A 15966-nucleotide genomic window follows, 5' to 3' on the forward strand; every position below is an offset into this window, starting at 1 on the left:
TATGGGAAAATGATGTACAACTAAGATATGGAACGAAATAAAAAGTTTTCAATCCATTCCATAGACTCTCTGTTATGGGTTCCAGATTTTAAAATACATCCTAAAGCCACAAACTGAGCATCTCATCTTGTGGTACCAGGCAAACCCTCCATAGGAACCACCCATCCTATCAGTAAACAGTCCTGCTGATAGCATTTCAGGAAATGTAGCTTACCTTGACAGGTGATGCCCTGCCTTCCATCCCGGCAAGCACAGACATTGGGAGCTATGCAGAAGCCACTGCCACAGCCAAAGGAACACAGTGCTAGGAGGAGGACCAAGAAAACATCTATTAGACTTGGTGTGTGTGTGTGTGTTTGTGTGTCTGTGTGTGTGTGTGTGTGTGTGTGTGTGTGTGTGTGTGTGTGTGTGTAGGTATTTGTGTAGGTGTGTAGGTGTGTAGAAATGCAGACAGAATGGCTGTGGTAAGGGATGCTGGTAGTTATAGTTCAGCAATATCTGGAGGACTGGAGGACTGTTGTTTTCTAGCTTTTGATGAAGTAGGTAAGACTATCCATAGAATAATTGTAAAATTAGAGTTCCCAGATGAAAGAAGAAGAAAATGCCCTAAAAGCAAATCTATAAGCTCAGCTTCAATGCTAAGTACTTTACTGGAGTGCTGTTGTTCCCTGGCTGCCTTCCTTTAGAAGTCCTTGTGTGTTCTCTTAAGGTTATGATAACCCTTGCAGCAAAGCATTAATGAGCATCAGTTTGCTAATAAGGATTAAAAGTAATGATAATGTAGTGTTGGCTAATTTTGCCACAGGTTCTAGAAACTTACGCAGTGTGCATTGTCCGCTCCCCCCCTCTCTCTATCCCTTTATCTACCTACCTACTTACCTAACTACTCTCTCTCTCCTTACCTACCTACTGTATTTTTCTCTGTTTCTCTCCCTCTCTAGCCCTCTATGTACCTAGTTTTTTTTTTTAATTTGCCTCTTCAAAACTTTGGTGCGTCTTATACTCCAAAAAATACACAAACTTGCAGTAGGTAGTTAATAAAAAAGAAGTACGCTAATATATTTCAACTGACATTAAGAGAAACTTCTGCATCATTTGCTCTTTGTTGCAAATTTAATATATAAACATCTTTAAAAACTGCATTATCATAAAGATGACTACATTATGACCATTTTCTGTTGCAAAAGCCTTTTTTGAAGAATCCAGGAGCGTGTGCAGGAACCTGCGGTAGTCTAAGATGGAATTGATCAGGTGTATATTTTTCTGTTTCTTTGAATACTTGTGAGATGCACAGCTTATGCTGCTGTTTTGTAGGGGAAGGTTAATAGTTGTCACTTCAGAACACTACCAAAAGCACAATTTAGCCCTGACCCAGATTCGCCCTTTTGTGCTTGGTAATTCAGGCTCTCTGTTTTAAAAAAAAATTGTTGGAAAAAAAAGTTAAAATTAGATTTCACCCAATAACAAATACAGAGTACCAAGCAGCAACTGATGAGTGTTATTTGAAATGCCATTTCCATACAATGGGATAAAGGAGGGCAGATACGCTTCCATGGCCAGCATACGAATGTGAAGATAACAGTGCAAAATGACTTTTAACAAAGGTCGTTTTCAGATGTTGGAAATTTCCATTGCCTGGAGTCACACAGAAATTGAAATCAACATTAATTAGCATTTGCTGGGTCTTAGCAAGTTCCCAATTGTTCTAAATGGAAAGTAAATTCTCTTGCCTAAACTTAACAGGATATTAGTGATAACTTTGGGCTTGGATACAATAAAGCTATTTGTTTTGCAGTTGTCCATCTAGATTCAATAGCATCTTGATAGTAACTCACAGTCTGACTTCTCTGATTATCTTTGCAACTGGGTTTTAATAGTTATATACATCAAATTTTGAGTGTATTGTATATCTGGTCCACTGGTCATGCAATTATCATCGTGTTTAACAAGATGTTCTTGTGAAAGAACATCTTAACAAAACAGTGAAGGTGAGCTGCTTCCTGTTGGACAGAATTTGAAATGGACCAGACGGAAGCAGAGAATATTAGGCTTGTGCTTGTTGAAAGAAAACATTTATTGCACAACATTTTGCAAAGGATAGAAGATTGCAACCTCTTTTTTCTTTCCTATACCAAATGGCTTCAGGAATTTTCAGACACCCAGCCTCTATGTCTTCCAACTCATTTGACTCCAAAATAAAATGCATCTAGGATTGATTTGTGCTATTTTCATTGATTATCAATCCATTCCTCACCTTACTTTCCTTTCAACTTTTCCCAAGCAAATCTTTATCGGGGGAAACATAAGCCTAAGTGAAATTGACTAGAACTTTTCTGGTTTGGTTTCATTTTCCTGAGGAGGTTATAAAGAAAACAAATGGTGGGTTTTAAAGAAAATTATTGGCTACAGGCACAAGATTCTGAACAGTGGTAGACTGCTGCCAGTTCAGACTGGTTAGGGCGAACTGGGGCACGCACTCACATTTTCGGTGCAGTTGTTACATTATATGATGCCCACCTCTGATTCTGAATCACCAGAGGATTTGTCTCTTGTCAAAGCCAGGACTGAAACTTTGTGCAGTAACTTTCTGTTCCAGCCATTTCCTGTGGCATTTTTCTTTCCAAATATCTCTTCTGGTGAAAAAGAATGGCTGCACCAAATCTTTTCTCTGGTAGTGTTAGTACTAGAAACCCTCCATTGGAAAAGTTCTCTAATTGTGGAAATTGATATCACGGGGAGAAGTGAGAATGGTAAGTCATATCTATATCAAGCAACTCTCAAAAAATAACATAAAAACCCAAGTAAAAATCATTATTGAAGACCTTGTTAAAGCACATGTATAATTAGTAGTTGAGTACAAACCAGTCATAACATTCAGGAGAACCACTGGGCAGGTTTCACATCACACCTGAATCCCTGAATAAAGTCATGTTTCAGAATCTTCTGAAAGGCCAATAGAATCAGGGACTGTCTCTCATCTCCAAGGGATGATGCCCCTAAAGGTGATTGCCATGGCAGAAAGGGTCCCTCTCCTCAGATGAAGCTCCTTAGTAGATGGGACCCCAAACTTGCCTCTCCTGCTGTACCTAATGGTACAGGTAGATGTACCTGAGTAGAGATGCTCCTTCAAATAATCCAGTCCCATGTCATGTAGGGCTTTATAGGTAATTACCAGCATTTTTAATTAAAACCAGAAGCAAACTAATAGAGCAGCTTGTAGAGGGCACGTGTGACATATACTGATCAGCCTACACCTATGCATTTTGCACCAGCTGTAACTTCTGGATCTTGCAGAATGTTGCAGTCTTGAAAAGGCTACCAACCTGCCTAAAATATCTTTCCATGAATTGAACGATGCTGGGTATACTATATCTGAAGCCCCTGATTGTAAACATTAAATTTATATTTAATTCATTATATAGTTTATTTTCTAAAAAATAAAATTCCATCCAGATTACTTTAAAAAGAAAATGTACATTTTTACCTTTGGTTCACATGTTGAAAAGTTATGGAAAACATTGCTTTACTGCGCTTGGGATGTACCAAAGTCTTTGAAATGGTTGCCAATGTCACCTACACCTGAGCCTGTTTTCTAGGTCAAGAACTTAATGCAAATGAAAAGAATAACATGGAAAGTTCTTCTTAAGGACATTTTTTAAAAAGATAATCATATCAGGAATGTTTGCCTTTTTATATGATATGCAAATACGATAAGAGAGTCTTGGAACTATATATATGTGTGTAGCAAACCTAAGTGTGTTGCTTAGAAGCTGGGACCCACACTTCATTTGAATTAACAACTTGGGGATAAAGGAGTAATCATGAAGTTCCTCTTACTTCTGAGCCTGGTGGCACTTTCCCAGTGTCTGACAACAAAGTAAGTATTGACCATTGTGCTTTCTTTAAAGGAAACATGTACCATTTTCTTCAGAAGGATCTAATTTTCTTTCTAAATTATGTTCCACAAACTCTTCCAGCAAACTTTCTATTGTGTTTGGTGGGCAAGCCACAAAGCCGGAATCTGCCTAGGTTTTCCACTGACAGTATTATTTTATTTCCTTTTATAACTGTATCTGCAAATGTACTGTGTGTTCATCAGGTAGAAGATGCTTCTTTCTCTAAAGAATATACCTAGATTTCAAATCCTTCTTCCTCAGCAGAAATAAATCTGAACATAACCTTCCCCATCCCCAGGGCCTCCAATGATATGTTGCAATTATAACTCTCATTCTAGCTGGGAATTCTGAAGGTTGTAGCCCTCTTAAGAGTGTCGAATCAGAGAATGCTGTCCAAAATGCATTTTTTTCTATCTTTAATGCTAATTTTCACTTATTAATCATTTCCTTTCCATTATTCAATGCTTAGGGTTCACCTAAGGAAAACAAAATCCGTGAGGCAAATCCTTAAAGAGCATGGGCTGCTAGATGATTTTCTGAAGAAGCATCCTTATAACCTTGGCACAAAATATTTCCCCTGGCTGCAAAATGCATTTGCCTCTGAACCCTTGCAAAATTATCTGGATGTAAGTATTCCATATTAGGAGGAGGAACTCAGCATATAGCCTATAGACAAGGCTAGATAAGCTCAACACCTGTTGATTTAAATCAATAGCCCTTGGCCCTGGAGAGCAATAAAAGAGACATACGGATTGAGGAAGTTATACTTTTAAAGTTTGAAAGTGATTTGAGATCATGGAACATAAACAATATTCTATTGTAACAGATAGGACACGGTGGCTCAGTGGCTAAGATGCTGAGCTTGTCAATCAGGAAGGTCGGCAGTTCAAATCCCTAGCGCCGCGTCGAGGAGTGAGCTCCAGTTACTTGTCCCAGCTTCTGCCAACCTAGCAGTTTGAAAGCATGTAAAAATGCAAGTAAAAAAATAGGGACCACATTTGGTGGGAAGGTAATAGTGTTCTGTGCGCCTTTGGCATTTAGTAGTGCTGGCCACATCGGCACGGAGACATCCTTGTACAGTGCTGACTCTTCAGCTTTGAAACGGAGATGAGCACCGCCTCCTAGAGTCGGAAACGACTAGCACATATGTGCCAAGGGAACCTTTACTTTTACTGTAACTAATTGAGCAGATTTGTATTGTCTAAAAAGCCTGTCAAACTTGCTTTTGTTGACAAAGAAGTGTTCATTTCTCTTGCTTCAAAAATGTTATGGAGATATTGGGGATGGATTTTCTTTTATGCTCTGTTTTCTGCCTCCACAGATCGAGTACAGTGGCACTATCTCCATTGGCACTCCACCACAGGAGTTCGTAGTCCTCTTTGACACTGGGTCTTCCAACTTGTGGGTCCCTTCTGTGTCCTGCTCCAGTCCAGCTTGTTGTAAGTAGTCTCCATAAGTGATGTCTTCAGAAAGAGGCTACTCTTAATTCAAGATATCCTCAAGGTAGTGCTTTCCAAATGTAATGGACCACAAGCCCCATCACAGTATCTGTGTTGGCATGTTGAGGGGAAATCCTCAGAATTCCCATTCCAACACACTTGAAAGGGACCAAATCAGGGAGAATTTTTGATTCTCGTGTCCATCTATTTTTCCAAATAGATGGACATGATGTTAATATGATCCACTGTTCAACATGGATCATATTAGTATCAGCCATATTGACTGCTAGAGGCAGCTTTGGGAAGCTGCTACTCAAGGGGATTATTATGGAATAACAAAACATGTTCCTACATAGTAAATGTTTAAGAATGAGCTTGGATATAGAAGTGTGGGATGTAATGTAAGGGATAATCCAATCAGTTTATTACAGCCATAAAGCCAGATACAGCAAAATGTCTAACAATATAATAATTATATATTTTATTTTCCACATGACATAAAGGAGAATTGTAACTATTTTCGCCCAAATTATAAACCAGCTTTCTTGTTAGCTATGACTCAGGACAGAGTTCACACATTAGAGAATATAGCAGTGGGATGAGTTAAATGCCAATATCTCTGTAACCCTCTATTGCTCTTTCTGTTCTGTTATATATTCAGTATGCCCACATCATACTACAATTGCTTATCTTTGCAGCCAACCATCATAAATTCAATCCACAACAGTCGTCCACTTTCCAATCCACCAGCCAGAGCGTATCCATCACCTATGGCACCGGAAGCATGACTGGATACCTAGGCTATGATACTGTCCAGGTAAAGTCCAAGAATACAGTCTCTATTGAGCCACCTAGCTTACATGCTCATTAACACCTTCCAAAAAGTTTGGAAACTTAGAGAATTATTTTCAGAAACCATCTTGGTTTGTTTTCACAAAAGCCCATTTTTCCTCCTACCAACTTGTTTTCTCTTTAATAATGCTTCCAACTATTTTCCCTGGAAATAATAGACTGCTGTCTACTTTTATCTCTTCTGGAACCCAAGAAAACAGAAACATGTACCATTTTCAATTCTTTGCCATCAGCTGTAAATTCATGAAACTTGCTGATTGAGCTTATGTTTCCTTTCTTAATATTGAACTTAAGAAATTTGGAACATTAGCACAGTAGTTTCACTTTCTATTTTTATTTTTATAATGAGCTCTCTTTTACTATGACCTAGCAAAACAGAGTCATTAGCATATTTCAGAAGAAGCACTGCTTATTTTGATTCCAGCTGTCATTTCATTCCATCCTATTATTCTGTAAACACATTGCTGTAAAAGTTAAATGGGTACAGGGTCAATACTGTAGGAGGTTCTTTTCATAACATTGTGAAAACTGATAACAGAGCTGACAGTTGTGACAACAGCCAGGAGTTGCTTTCTGTTTTGTCTTCATAAAAGAGGCAAATGTCCACCTCCTACCAAAAAAAGCAGAAGGAAGCATGCAGCATTTGCAGCCTAAAATTGTCTATATATAAATGTCTCATTTGAAAGTAGAATGTTTCTTGAGATTCTTGTGACATAAGATTAATTTTTCATCTAATACATAGTATGGATCTGAGCTTTTAGATTCTAGTTGCACGAACTGTTTCCAGCGTAGATTGCAGTGAAAGCACATCTGATGAAAATGTATCTTGTCACATTCTCTTTTTAATTCTGAATCATTCTGACTGTCCAGATTCACTTCCTATAGTAACTTCTTCTTCACTATAAAGGCTTATCAAAAGAATAATGACCCATTAGTAATATATACCACATTCTGGCATGACCTATAAAGGCTTTGTTGTAATCAGTGAAGTAGTAGCTCTTTCTATTTTTTTGTACTCTTCATTATTCATCTGATGTCAGCTAGCTACACCCCTCCACACACAAATTTGCCTTTTCTGCCATTTACCTGTTCATTTAGCATTTCTTTCCCCATGTGTGCTCTGGCTTTTTTTGTGAGTTATTCAATAACACTGCTTGTGTGAGAAATTAATCCACTGCTTTGATAATTGCATATTGTCTTGGGTCTCCCTTCTTGGCCATAAACACTTATCTTTTTCACGCAACATTTCCTGTCAATAAAACTGTAAATAAAATTAGATTTCCTTCTTGTCTTGCAGTTTTGAACAGTTCAGTGGATTTTTCATCTGTCAGGATGAAAGTGCTTTCCTATCTGACATCTAGTCTACTTCCTCTTCTATCTCAAATGCTATTTGAGTTGGTTTCTGAATATATTCCCTTTCTCTACAAATGTTCCTGTTACTCTATAATCCCATTGTAAAAGGTTTCACTATAGCATAGTCAACTTCCTTTAATCTATTTTTTTCTATTAGATCTCTTCCACGATTACTGTTGGGTATCCTTCCCTTAGCAATAAGATATCCTGTGAGTGCTCTGATTTTTTTTCAAAACAAATATATTTGTTTTTCTAGTTATTTTCCTCCGTTGAGAGAGTTTTCCCTATACTTTTTTACTTAATAATAATCTCAATTTCAGTCATCATATATTGCTCAAGGCTTTAATTTACTTATCTTTCTCTGTCTTGTTTTGAAAACTAAGAGGATTTTTTCCTCTTTGTATTGGTTTTCCTTCAGTTTTCCATTGTTACGGTCTCCTTCGTAGAATACCTCAAGTTGCCTGTCGTTTAAGTTAAAGGTATTAAATAAATGCCTCATATTGGCCCCAGATTCTGTTTCCTTGTTCTTCTGATCAAATCTTGTTGGTGTACCTGTTTTCTTTATTTTTCTGATTTTAACCCATTTATTAAACAGAAATAATTCATGGTCTCTGCTCCATAATCTGCAGCTGGAAGTATCCTGGTTCACAGGATTTCATTTTTCAATTGTTTGTTTCCTCTTATGTAATTGACTGGATTCAAGGCTTATATCTCAAGTGAAATCCAAATATAATATCTGTATTTGAAGTAGTTTTTGTAAATAAACAAATAATTATCTTTACCAAATTCTATTTTTGCTTTATTGTGTTAATTTAGCCAGGGCGACTTTCCTATATTTCCAGGGTTCTTCATATTTTTTCAGCATTCCAACACCCATTTATAAGATTTATGTCTTTTCCTGATACTACACTTAGCACTTCTTGTATTATCCATAGAATTCATCCATGTCCACTATTGAATCTGTAGGAGATGTATATACTCATATATAATGTTGATATCAATGGATATCCGCTAATTCTAATGGATAAGATCCAGTCATTTATTGGATTAAAGCTCAATCTATAATCAGCACTGTCTTTTTTGAGACTCATTGCCAATACTTTGCCAAGAGATTAATCTCAACTCTGTGTCAATTACACTCCTTTCAAAATTTAGATTGGGCAGAGAGAAATAGTTGCAGATGATAAACTAATAGGCTATAAATAGAGATTTCCTTTGAGGCTATTTTATGTGATAGACATTAAACTGCAAAGCAGTTTATTTAAAAGTGGTGAATCAACTAGAATCAAGTGAATTATATGAATCATTCAAGGTCAGTTTGCAAACACACATGTATGTATCTATGCATAAATCTGCTTGAAATTGAAATTAAGATGCCACAGTATGTACTTCCGACACAAATGTAGTAGTACTGCTTGAAATTAAAAAGGAATTTTATAACCATTTCTGCACAGGTTGGAGGTATTCAGGTCAGCAACCAAATCTTTGGTCTGAGTCAGAGTGAGCCGGGCACCTTCCTTTATTATTCCCCCTTTGATGGCATCCTGGGTCTGGCTTACCCTAGGCTGTCTGCCTCTGGTGCCACTCCGGTTTTTGACAACATGATGAGTGAAGGTTTAGTATCCCAGGATCTCTTTTCCGTCTTCCTGAGTGCGTAAGTAGCAATGATTTGTGCACATTTTTCTGAATAGACTAATTACCATCTCTTGCTAGAAGAGAAAGAGGGCATGGGTGCCAACCATATTACTTCTGGAGAAACTCAGCAATAGACAATACTTTCCGGTTTTACATGTTTTCAGTGCATTACTGCAAGAGGTCAAATATTAGGAAAAATCTCTAGTTAGGGTTTTTTTTAAAGCATGCACACACAATAACAATATCCCTATAAAGTGGTATACATAATAACTTTTCACCATGAATGGCAGGTGGTGGCATGTAGGTGACAGTGGTTGATCCTCAAAAGTCTAATTAGGGTTAGACCTGTTTAGTATTTGGATGGGGAACTATAAAAAAAATCCAGGACCGTTGGCTAGAATAGGAACTGTTTAAATCAAAAATCCTGCAGCAAATCAATGGTAAATTATTTTTATCCCTTTGAGTTCTGCTAGGTTGCGTCATCATAGCAGCAGGGATATTTCTGAGAGGGATGAGTGAAGAATACTAGGGGTATATTCCAGGAGTATGTACACTACAGGTAGTCCTGAACTTACAACCATTAGTTTAACAACAGATTTTGAGGGGCCAAAAAGTGTGATTTATGACTCCCTTTGTATTTACAACTATTGCTGCATCCCCATGGTCACATGATCAAAATCCAGGCTTTTGGCAACTGGCATGTACTTGTGACAGTTGCAGCATCCTGGAGCCATGTGATTGCCATTAGTGATCTTCCCAGGAGGCTTCTGACCAACAAAGCAAATGGGGGTAGCAGGGTCACTTAACAAGCATACAATTTGTTTAACTGCAGTGATTCATTTAAAGATAGCAGCAAAAAAAGTCCACAAGTATGACTTGCTTAATGACTGCATCACACCTGGCCCCAATTGCTGTCATAAATTGTGGGTTCCCAGCAGGTCACCCAAGGCATATAATGGGTTATCGTAGCTGCCTGGCTACAGTCATTAAACTCCTATTTTGGGTAGCAATATAGAAAGACACTGGAAGCAGCTGATCACTTTAGTGACAATGGCTAAGGCATCATTTCATACTACTGTATGGTAAAGGAAATGATAAACCACTGCCGTCACGTGTGCATGCATGCCAGAAAGCAGAAGATCGGCTGGCAACTGTGCACTGGAAACCCTGGGACACATGCCCTCAGGCAGCTCCTCTTCTGGGTTGCAGCCCCAACGAGCACACATAATGAGCCGCCATTCTCCCTCCCTCTTTGGCACTCACTGCCGAAAAGGTTTGCAAGTTCTGGGTTAGGATATATTCTGAATATATAGGGAAGGGAATGGACTGAAAGAATCTGCAGTTTAACAGCTCATATACCAATTCTCAGAGCTAAACTCCATTTCTTCAATAGCATTTACCCCTGTCCATATGATCACTAGATAGCAGCCAAAATATGCCAGTACCTTATAGGGGAAGCAACCAACTAATTAACCCATCGTTTTAAGGATATTGTTTTTTAAAAGTTTCAATGGATCAATAGGAAACAAAAAAATAAATGAAAAAATATTTGCAGTTCCTCTAATTGGCATGTTCTTATATGTTCATTTTTCAGTGATGACCAGAGCGGGAGCTTTGTAATGTTTGGTGGCATTGACTCCTCCTACTATACTGGAAGTCTAAACTGGGTGCCTCTTTCTGCTGAACTCTATTGGCAGATCACTGTGGACAGGTAACCCAACTTCTACACCTTCAGCCTTCACATCCCTGCTTCACAAAGATGCAGTCAAAAACCAAATGCAAAATAATGGCAAAAGAAGATACCCACCAGTTCCACGAAGCAGGCCAGATTAGGAAACAGACACTTTAACAATTATAGGAATGTAGTTTAGTATTGTGATATAATAATAGATTCTTGAGAACCTGCCAGAGTTTCCTTCTGCTCCCCCTTATAGGGGAAAAAAGGTCAAGGTGGATTATTTTGAATCTTTCTCATTCTTCTTCCTTTCCCATAGCCCAAGTTGTTTTATCATTTGAAAAGACATGCATGCAAAAGTTGTGGCACTTTTCTTTCTCTCATCTTTACCTGAATATTTCTTTTCAGCATCACCCTCAATGGTCAAGTCATTGCTTGTTCCGGTGGCTGCCAAGCTATTGTTGACACTGGTACCTCCCTCCTGGCAGGTCCCCCCAATGGCATTGCTAGCATTCAGAACTACATTGGTGCTAGCCAAAATTCCAATGGTCAGGTAAGCTTGATAATAATGAGATAAACTATAATTAATATACATAAATAAATAATCATTACCAGTAATGGATAATTGCTGGGAACATAGTGTTGAGAAAGTAGTAAAAAGTGAGGAGTTTTAAATGTCGGATTTCCAAATACAAACTGATAAAGTCTTGACTCACAAAACGCCAGATTTTACTATTGTTGAAAAGAAGAAAGTATGGATAATTCATGCAGTAGTATCAGGGGATAGTAGAAGACAAAGAAGATCTGGAAATCAGAATTGAAAGGTTATAGCATAATGCAGCTGTGGTGGTTCCAGTGGTTATCAGTACCCTGGATGCTATACCAAAAAAATCTTGGATGACATTTAGAAAATCTGTCCATCTGACAATTGCAAAAGGTGACACTATTTGGATCCACCCATATGTTACACTGATACATTATGGCATCCTAGATTCTTGAGAACTCAATGCATATGAAGGCCAATACTAGCTAAAGAACTGGCAGCTGTGATTTTCACATTATTGTGTATATATACGGTAATTCTTCTTAAAGGTTGAGATAGGAAGATGGACCAAGCGCATTGTGCTAGGAGATCTTTAGAGATCTATGGTTCAATGACTTTGTGAATCTTAATAAGTTTTTCAGATAATTTCTATTTTTTATTTTTTTTGCTATTATTATGTACAATCCATTTTCTCCCTCTATTCCAATTCTTATGCAAGATTCCTGGTTTGCCCTAGCTTCCTAAAGTGATTTAGATAGGGAAATGCCTTTTTCAGCCCTAATTAATCAGCAGACTCATATAATGGCCATGCAGAATAGAGTGGAGCATTATGGAAGGCAGTGCTGGTCAGACCAAGATTTAATACATAACCACATGCTGGCATTTCATTTACTTATTTATAATATCCTCCATTAACATTATATCCTCATATCTTGTTTTAGCTAAACATCCATAATATTTAATACCGAAATTTTCTAATCCTCCATATATATAGTTTATTATCATTATCCTTTCTTTATTTAACTATATCCTATATCATAACATTTCCCCCTATTAGTTAAAACTTAGCTGTGTCTAATTTTATTCTTTTTTATTATTGTTGTTATTAATAGCCTTTATATATAGTCCAAAAATATTTCTAACCTTCCCTTCACGGGTAACATTCAATATTCATATCCAATTATTACTTATTATAATAACTCAACATTGTATACATTACTATCATTATCAATTTTTATTTAACTATACCTATTATCACTAAATTCAACTAAGTTAAGCTAGTTTTAAATTATACTCTTCCATCTATCAACCTGTATCTCTCCAGTAACAAAACAATCTTATGTCTTCTGCCAATTGTGGATCCAGACCTCCAAACATCTTCTTAAACAAATCTCTATGGACTCCTCTTTGCAACTCCTTGTTTATAGTATTTCTCATATAATATTGACGCCCTCCTTCTGTTTCCTTTTTCAGCTTATCTTTAATTCTCAACAGTGTTATCAAATATTTTGCAAAAAGTATTTCATAGTCCATAAATTCTTTTCTGCTTTCTTCTTCTTCTATGTTCTCTCCTTTGAAGTAAATTTTCTCTCCATTTAGTTCCTTTTCCAATATTCCACTCTTTCTTCCCTCAGAAATGAACCAATTGCCACGAATATCAACAAGCTCAGTCTCTTTATATTCATCTTCCATTTCAATTTTTTGAATTTCAATCTTCTTATTTTGTGTTTGAAAAACATCCTCAATTTTTCCCTCACATTTCGTTGCCAAATGCACTAAATAATCCAATTTTCTCTCAATTCTTTCCTCTTTCTCCAACAACCTCTCCAGAGCTAAGAGTATTTCTTGAGGAGACGCCATGTTTAAATGCAGTTGTATTTTTTCTTAGAAGCTCAGCAAGATTAAAACACTCACTCGCAAACTTTCTGCAAGCAAAAGCAGACTTCAAAGGGACAGCTGTAAAATCTTATCAGATCTTAAGCCAAACAGCCGCACAATAAAAGCTTAGAAAGTTTTGTTTAGAATTAATCCATGTAAATAACATTTAAAAGGTAAGATAACCACTGTCCAGAACCATTACAAAAATCAAGAGAGGGCCAAAGGGTCAGAGGTGGCTTTTAGTGTGTGTGTGTGTGTGTGTGTGTGTGTGTGTGTGTGTGTGTGTGTGTAAAATGCTCAAGTTTGTTCTAATGATTTTTTTTCTGGACAATTTGTAGTCCATAACGCCCAGCTTTTTCCCCCTTTCTCAAATGTTATGGGGCTACTAATATATCTTTTCTGTTCATCCTATTTCATATCAGTATATGATCAACTGCAACGCTATCAATGAATTGGCTGACATTGTTTTCACCATCAATGGCATTGAATACCCTGTGCCCGCCAGTGCCTACATTCGCCAGGTAAGATCTGTGGTTTATCCAAAAAATTATCTCAAATAATTTAGGTCATACTCACACAATAAACCTCTAGAGAAAAAGAAACCTGAACCTGAAAGAATTATAGCAAGACAATCTCAGTCACTTATATTCAAGTGGGAGACATTTTCTAACATTTGAAATGTTTTTGATAATTTTTAGCATAGCAGTATTTTCATTATGCATGAAGTATTGAATTCTGCAACTCTGAATATGAAATGCAACACATTTAGTGATAAGATTATTCTCATGTAGATCATATTCATTTCTAGTAGATGTCATTTCTCCATAGTAGACCATCCTTAATATGTTAGACTTCAATTATCAGTGTTTGGACTATTTGGGGGGGGATTATCAGTTTAGAAATCCAACACATTTAAAGAGAACCAGGATGAGGAAAGCTATAGAGATTATTTTAAAGAAAGAGTATTGTATCAGTTTATCATTTTGGACTCAAGAATAACTACTGTGTTTAGTCACAAATATTGCAATATAAACTTAATGTTCATAGTATGGAAGATACACGTAAAGTGATTCTTTCCTTATGGCATTATTGTTGGATTGTACAAATGTTCTAGGAAAACACAGTTAAAGAGCAAGCCCTGTTAAACATGTATGATTCACTGTTATATATTATCCATGGGGCTCTTCAGAAAGTTTCATACAGGGTCCAAACATGATTCTCAGCATCCTGCTCTTTCTCTTGCATATAAACTAAGATACAATCATATTCTAGCTACGGTTATTTTCCTCCATGGCATTGCCTTCATTTTTTCTCCAGTCCATGTTTTAGTCAGTGTTACAGTAGCTATACTAGGATGGACATAGCATTTCCACTTACTCCAACATAACCCAACAGCATGCTTAAGGTAGGCAAAATATGTAAGGGTTTGTCACCCATCATCTTTGAGGGAAATCAGATGACTCCAGATTTAAACAAGAAGCAAGTTAGAGGTAGACAATGGAGATAGCCCATTCAAGGCAAATATGGTTTTCTGTTACTCCAACATGTATAAGGAACACTCAACGGGAGGAGGAAAGGAATGTCAGCTTCCTGATGCTTTGCAAAGGTCCTCGAGTTATGTCATTCAAATTCATCATATATTTGAACTTCTCTTTCAGTTCCAAGGTTATTGCACAAGTGGCTTCCAGGATATGCCCTTCCAGTCTGATCTTTGGATCCTTGGAGATATCTTCATTCGTCAATACTATTGTGTATTCGACCGAGCAAACAACCAGATTGGCCTGGCTCCTGTGGCACAGTAATAGCAACATCTTATTAGTCATATTATGCTAGCCTAAGGATAATCTTGACTCTTTGGAATTAAATTTGGTAATTATGCTCCTGATCCCCATGCTTCAATATCAGCAACAATAAATAAATATAAAAATAAATGGCTTTGTATTCATTGCACACTGATTGCAGGTCAACTAATGAACTGAAGTTAATTAGTTCCAAGTGAAATTTCCCAAGTGAATACATCCAACCAAGGAGAACCCACCAACTTTGTGGATAATGGATATCACTGTCAAACTACTCTTAATTTTAGGAAGCTTTCCTCAGCATTCAACAAACATTTAACTTTCCTGCATTTAGCAAAGAAGTCAATCAACATACTTTCCAAAGATTATGTTTGTCTATATACAAAACAAGCCTTTTAAAAATGAACTTTATCAAATTCAGTTATTGAAAAATATGGTTTGAGAATATTCAGATTAAATTTATTTTCCATAATTTTTATTATAATATATATTTCAGTTTTTAAAACCAACCATTTTGTTTAAATGGAAATGTTCACAGCAGTGTAATACCAATTTTTATATCAATATATGTAAAACACAATATAGGCATTTAGTTTGACATGGCAACATACCAAGGTAAATTCACCTAGAGATGTCCTCTAATTCCTGATCAAATGAACACATGCATGTCTGAAGTGACAATCTGAAAGGGGCTTTACCATATCTACCAATAAAACTTTGCTTGCATATTGGACGTATTGTCCAATAGATGGCATCAACTGATGTGCCCTAAGCTGCCCTAATAAGGAAATATTGGCAAGAATGGCTATGAATCACCCTAACCCTAACCAGACAAGGTCACTTTAAGCCATAAACTGTTGTTAGTTCAAGGTATAGAGATATGAGGCCTTACAGG

At 36.9% G+C, this 15966-nt stretch overlaps 1 protein-coding gene across 1 annotated transcript; it reads left to right on the top strand.

The window, feature by feature from the left end:
* The first annotated feature begins 3745 nt into the window (after nucleotides 1–3745).
* On the top strand, nucleotides 3746–15203 carry LOC148049511 (pepsin A-like). The gene is made up of 9 exons (XM_087714951.1): nucleotides 3746–3877; nucleotides 4366–4522; nucleotides 5218–5335; nucleotides 6034–6152; nucleotides 8995–9194; nucleotides 10770–10886; nucleotides 11259–11403; nucleotides 13695–13793; nucleotides 14931–15203. Exons 1-9 carry the CDS (start codon nucleotides 3822–3824, stop codon nucleotides 15072–15074), a joined length of 1155 nt encoding a protein of 384 aa, XP_087571077.1. The 5' UTR covers nucleotides 3746–3821; the 3' UTR covers nucleotides 15075–15203.
* Nucleotides 15204–15966: the final 763 nt, after the last annotated feature.

The sequence above is a fragment of the Thamnophis sirtalis genome, unplaced genomic scaffold (assembly GCF_051295495.1).
Source record: "Thamnophis sirtalis isolate CommonGarterSnake01/CBP01778 unplaced genomic scaffold, rThaSir2_p1.2 scaffold_1, whole genome shotgun sequence".
In the NCBI taxonomy this organism is placed as follows: Eukaryota; Metazoa; Chordata; class Lepidosauria; order Squamata; family Natricidae; genus Thamnophis; species Thamnophis sirtalis.